General features: G+C 31.6%; 1 protein-coding gene across 2 annotated transcripts in view; it reads right to left on the reverse strand.

Moving 5' to 3' along the window:
* Nucleotides 1-1847: 1847 nt before the first annotated feature.
* LOAG_18655 overlaps nt 1848-5553 on the reverse strand; it is a gene marked incomplete at its 5' end in the record, with an annotated part of 5624 nt that continues 1918 nt past the window's right edge. For both annotated transcript variants that reach the window (XM_020451320.1, XM_020451319.1), the window contains 11 exons: nt 1848-2080; nt 2474-2689; nt 2838-2987; nt 3201-3333; nt 3446-3573; nt 3936-4097; nt 4191-4296; nt 4392-4585; nt 4878-4999; nt 5117-5198; nt 5293-5433. In XM_020451320.1, coding sequence (XP_020304905.1) covers nt 2054-2080; nt 2474-2689; nt 2838-2987; nt 3201-3333; nt 3446-3573; nt 3936-4097; nt 4191-4296; nt 4392-4585; nt 4878-4999; nt 5117-5198; nt 5293-5433 — 1461 coding nt within the window. In that variant the 3' untranslated portion in view covers nt 1848-2053. The remainder of the gene's footprint in view (nt 2081-2473; nt 2690-2837; nt 2988-3200; nt 3334-3445; nt 3574-3935; nt 4098-4190; nt 4297-4391; nt 4586-4877; nt 5000-5116; nt 5199-5292; nt 5434-5553) is intronic.

A 5553-nucleotide genomic window follows, 5' to 3' on the forward strand; every position in this document is an offset into this window, starting at 1 on the left:
AAAGGTAACGTTATCTCTGTTATTTCGAGTGCATAAGTCGTTGGAAGGTCGTAAGTCATAGTAAATATGTAAGGATCAAAAATCAATAACAAGAATAAGAGAGCAAACAAAAAAATAGAAGCATTTGCATGTAACAAAAGATTTCTACAATGATTCTTCAACAGAGAAAAAAAAGTAATCATCTAAACATTTCGTTCATTCATTTCGAATAAGTTCTAAAATATCAGTTGCAATAAATATTGCAAAGTTTTTTTTCCAACTTTTACGACAGAAATCGAAGAAAGTACACAAATAAAAATATTGCACAATTGTTGGATAGTGTAAAAATCAATCAGCTTAAATTCAGAATTAGTACGAAGAAAAAAAAGAAAAAAAACGAACATTTTACCGATCATACCAATTGTTCCGTTTTGTGACAACTTGAAGAAAAAAAACGAATGGGACAAATTTTAAGAGTTATACAGAACTAGTAGCAAACCGGAACATCAACCTTCAAAAATTTAGAAATTCCTTGGAAGCAATAGCAGTAGCAACCAATGCAGATGAGCAAAATTTCACAATAGCGTTATCAACTAGAACTGACAAAATAGCATTCCATGCAAATAATTAAAAATATTTTATTCAAATTTGCTTGAAACGTGCCATAAATCTAACAGTTATGAATTAGAAACTAAAAACATTCCATTAAAAGTTAATACTTAAAATTAACTATCGTACCATATGCTTCGGTCCAAATATACTACCACTAATCTCTAAGATAGAAATATATATATCCTAAAGGTAGCATATGACATGTGCCATGATCTTCAAGATCTTCCAGGACTACACAGCCAAACTGGATTCTTTCAGTATATCTGAAATGCCTAATAAGTATGTACTGTAAAAATGATAATTATTAGCAAAGAAAATTTCATTCATCTTATTTCCCTAATATTTCAACAATTCGTTCAAGGATTCAAAAGATAATCAGGAAATGTTATACATACATAAGTAAATCATAGTAAACATGCACTAACATTAGAAAAACTGAACTATTACCGTCTCTCAAATCCTTTTTTTTCTCACTGTAATTTTAATTCGTAGTAGCAAAGTTTTCAAATTGTCGATATCTTTGCAAAGTTTTTTTTAAATCGAATCACTTAATGAATCACCTTTGTAAAAGAGATTGTTACATATTATCAGATTACCATACTAGCAATTTCAACATCCATCTTGATCCAACTACGTTATTTCAAGCTTAATTACTTAGTAAATTGAAATTTACTCATCGCTCTACCGAATACCTCACATAAACATCCCCAAAATAATATACTTACCGCGCTTCTCAACCATTTACTTGAGCAAATACATTAAGGAACACAGCTTAGCCCAGAAAATATCCTGGCTTGGCAAAATAATTTCCTTACCCTTAGTAAAGATTGAAAATAAGTGAAAATGATTAACTTATCTTGCACAAATTAATGAAGTAAAACTAAAATATCTAGTTCACAAACTTGAATTACTTGACTAAGAGCAACATTTTCACCTTATAAGCTCCAAAACTACCCTCCTCGGTGTATTTTTTGTGAATTTCGACGGATTGCTTTTACAAAGGTTCAGAAAGATCTTCGCACGGTTACAAAAAACCATTTAATAATTTACGAACTGACTTATTCATCCCAAAACTTTATTTCCCACACTCAAAAAATAAATAAAAATAAATAAATAAAGCCAAGAAAACAAAGTCCATCAATTGAACAAAGATAAATCGTTAAAATATAACAACGCAATGTTTTTTTGTTAGAAAATATATCAACATAGCCTATAACAAAGTTTTTCAATCAAAATTATACTTTAACTTACACTTTCATACTCCTCCCCTTTTACCTTATTCATCTTATACTCTATGGAACTCCGAGAAATTCAAGACAAATATCCAATATTTCACAACCTAGAAATTCCGATCACAAGAACTGCAAAAGTTTTTTAAATAAAACAGAAAAATTTCTCCCAGCAAATGAAAATATCTTGCAAAATTTCGTGTCGTTGTGCCGACATATTCTGATATAGCCATTTAATTTGAGAGTAATTCGTGGGTAACCTGAAATTAATAATCAAGTAAATTAAATACGTTCTTTTTCCAATCCTTCACTCCGGAAAAACTTGCTAAGCGAGCCTAAATCGGAAACTAGACCAAACAGACGATTAAATGATCGGTTAACATTGCCGAATAAATAAATAATTGTTTAAAAATTAGGATGGACTTTTTCCCCCATTGTTTATTTGTCGCCGCAGAAATGATCTGGGTTGTCACTCGAATTTTAGTACATCCGTAAGACAAAACAGTCTAAACCATAATACTAAAAAGACCTGTAAAACAAGTCAGTCAAGTCGATGTACAGTTCTTCAGGTATGAGTGAAAGCAAAGAAAGTGCGTATCGCGAAATAGAGATGCATTTTTGGCCTATCTCAAAAATTCTGTGAAGAAACAAACCTGTTCATAACTTTTCTGCTGCATTTCGTATAGCTTCTCAAGTTTTTTCCGTTGCTTCTTTGAAATTTCTTCACCGTTAGCAAGATGCGTCGGTATTCCCTTATCATCATATCTCAAGAATTTTTCAGCCTCTTTACCTTGCTTAAACATTTCCCAAGGTGGTATACGTTTCGCTGCTTCCTTTTCCGCTTTTTCGCATTGCTTCCGCTTTTTTTCCTAAAATACTATATGGAACTGATTTAACATTTTGAATGGAACATGCCAGTGCTAGCTGAATGATGGAGTGAAACCGAAATAAATTCGAGTGTAAAACTGCAACTCAAAATCTCAAAGGCTTTTCAATATCGAAATATGCTGCAGTAACCTTTTCTTTTGCAGCTTCAATAGCCTTCTTCTGTTCTTGCTCACGCAACAAAGTCTCTCTATCAACAAGTTTGACACATGTCTGCGCAGTTCGGTCTTCAAGTCGTACACCCAATTCTGGCAAAACTTCATCTCGCAACTTATCGCATTCCTAAAGAGAAAAAAAATACATATTTGAAAAAAATACATAATACATAAAATATTAAAAAAAACATATTAAAAAGAAATAGGTAAAAAGAAAATAGAATACCAAAATAAAAATACATATTTATCAGAAATAAAAATACAAGCAAATGATACAAACTAATTTGCAACTTACAGTCATGAATTTTCCTAATCAAACATGCAAAAATTCAAAGCTTACTTCAAGGATCTCGATGATTTTTTGTTCACGAGCCACCTTTCGAACGTTTTCACGGAAATCGACAAGTGCTGTTAGATACGGCATAAGTAACTCTTCTTTGGATGTGATGGAAAAACAATGATTCGACACTCCACTGAATAGAAAAAAAGAAAAGAAATTAGGGAAAAGTAGACAAGAATAACATAACATGATCGTTGAAGAAACAAAATCTACATGATTATCTCAAATTAACGAATCCAACAAACTTCTCTTCTATTGGAAAACCAATATCAGCATTTCGTGGTACGACTCCGAAAATTTTGAGTAACCAAGTCATGTATAATGCAATATTTCGCAACAATAAGCAATTTGGTATACAGTTCTCCTTTTTCTCCTGAAAATGAAAATATAAAAAAAAAAACTTGGAAAAGTAGGCATGACAACATTGCACAATATCCCTCGTCCTTCCAGTGCATAATATCCCCTCAGTTATATTAACATAATCGATTTTACTCCCATATAGATTACTATTATTGATACTATCTCAATTCGTTTAAGATTAGGTGATCGATGAACTGAGCTGGAAATGTATAGAGGACCGACGCTTGAAAAGTTTGCCGAAAGTTATCAGCTAATGTTACCATAATTACCATTACCACAATGTCATCGTCACCATATTATTATTATTAATTTATAGTTATTATTATCATCATGTTTTAAAATAACATCGAAATGCACAACCAACAAAACACTAACCATTTCATTGATATAAGCATTCCCTATGCCAATCAATTCTCGCAACTTTTCAATTACCGTTCGTGTATCGACCGAATCACACAGTGCTATGTTTATCTCAGTTTTGATTTTGGAAAAATTACCGACCAAAAGTAATTCCCCATCATCATATTTTTGATAGCTCTAAAAGAAATTGAGCCCTAAATGATTAAAAATATAACGAGTAACATTCCTCTCAACAGGTGCAAAATCATTTACTAAATTAACGATGCTCACCTCACTACTATTTGGCTTATAATGCCTTCGCAAATAATCCTTGACAAGCAAGAAAAATTCGTTGCTAATTTTTTCGAACTGCAAAGCTCTTTCCATCGAAGCAGCACTGAAATTGTTGGAATTTATGAATAAATATGTGGAAAAAAATACTTAAATTTGATAGAGTTGAATGATTATACAAAATCACAAAACCAAGCAGACCTGTAATCAAGAACATCATTCCAATTATGCATTAAGAATAATATCCTTAACTGTCGAGCAGAATAATGTTTCAACGCTTCGCGAATCGTTATGAAATTTTTAAGACTTTTGGACATTTTTAGACCAGCAATTCGAAGTGAACCACAGTGCAGAAAGTAATTGACCCAGTTTTCAATATCATAATAAGCTTCCACCTGAAAGATGATAACAGGTCACCAGAATCAACGAATTATCATGATGCGCCTTCGATTTAAATTAATACAACTTTGCTATTTGTATCCATCTTCAAAGTACAATCAGTGGAGTCAAAATTCCAACAGTTTCAAAACAGAATCTTCAGGTGAAAAATAGTTCCAGCTTTGAGAATTAGTTCACAAATCATTTAAATCTCAAGAAAACAATAGGATTCTAAAGAATGAGTGCGAATAGCAAAGACTACAATTTTACAACACAAAAATTTTGTAAAACAAAATCAATTATCATTACTTGTGCTATTTCATTATCATGATGTGGAAATTTCAAATCAAAACCACCAGCGTGAATATCTAAAGAAGATCCACAGATTTTCGAACTCATTGCTGAGCACTCGATATGCCAACCAGGCCGACCTAGAACAAAACATGTTGTATACATCAGCAAAAGTGATAATGTTCAGTTGCAATATGTGTACTAAATGAACATATAAAATAGCATTGGTGCATATATTAAAATTATCAATTTCTTACCTTTTCCCCAAGGACTATTCCAATACGGTTCACCGTCTTTTGAGGCTTTCCACAACGCAAAGTCAGTGACATTTCTTTTACTCTCAAAAATAATGAAATAAATGATCAAGGTTATATATTTTACAACAATTCGTAGAATATATGTAACGTGAAAATTGTGAATCATTAATACTAACTTGCAAGTTGCCCATGCTCAGATCTCCCTCACTTTCTCGCATATTTTTCATCAGGTGTTCATTATCAGAAAATGCTTCTGGTACCAATTTGCAATAACAATGCTTCTCAGTATTATCAAACTTTACTGTGTCGAAATAAACCTGAAATTTTGCAAAAATTACAAAACTAGAAAGGAAGATTGATTCTTATTAGCTTATTCATTGTATAAACAGGTGATGATATGTTATATATATACATATATATATATATATATATATATA

This window comes from Loa loa, assembly GCF_000183805.2.
Source record: "Loa loa unplaced genomic scaffold supercont3.426, whole genome shotgun sequence".
NCBI classification, from domain to species: Eukaryota; Metazoa; Nematoda; class Chromadorea; order Rhabditida; family Onchocercidae; genus Loa; species Loa loa.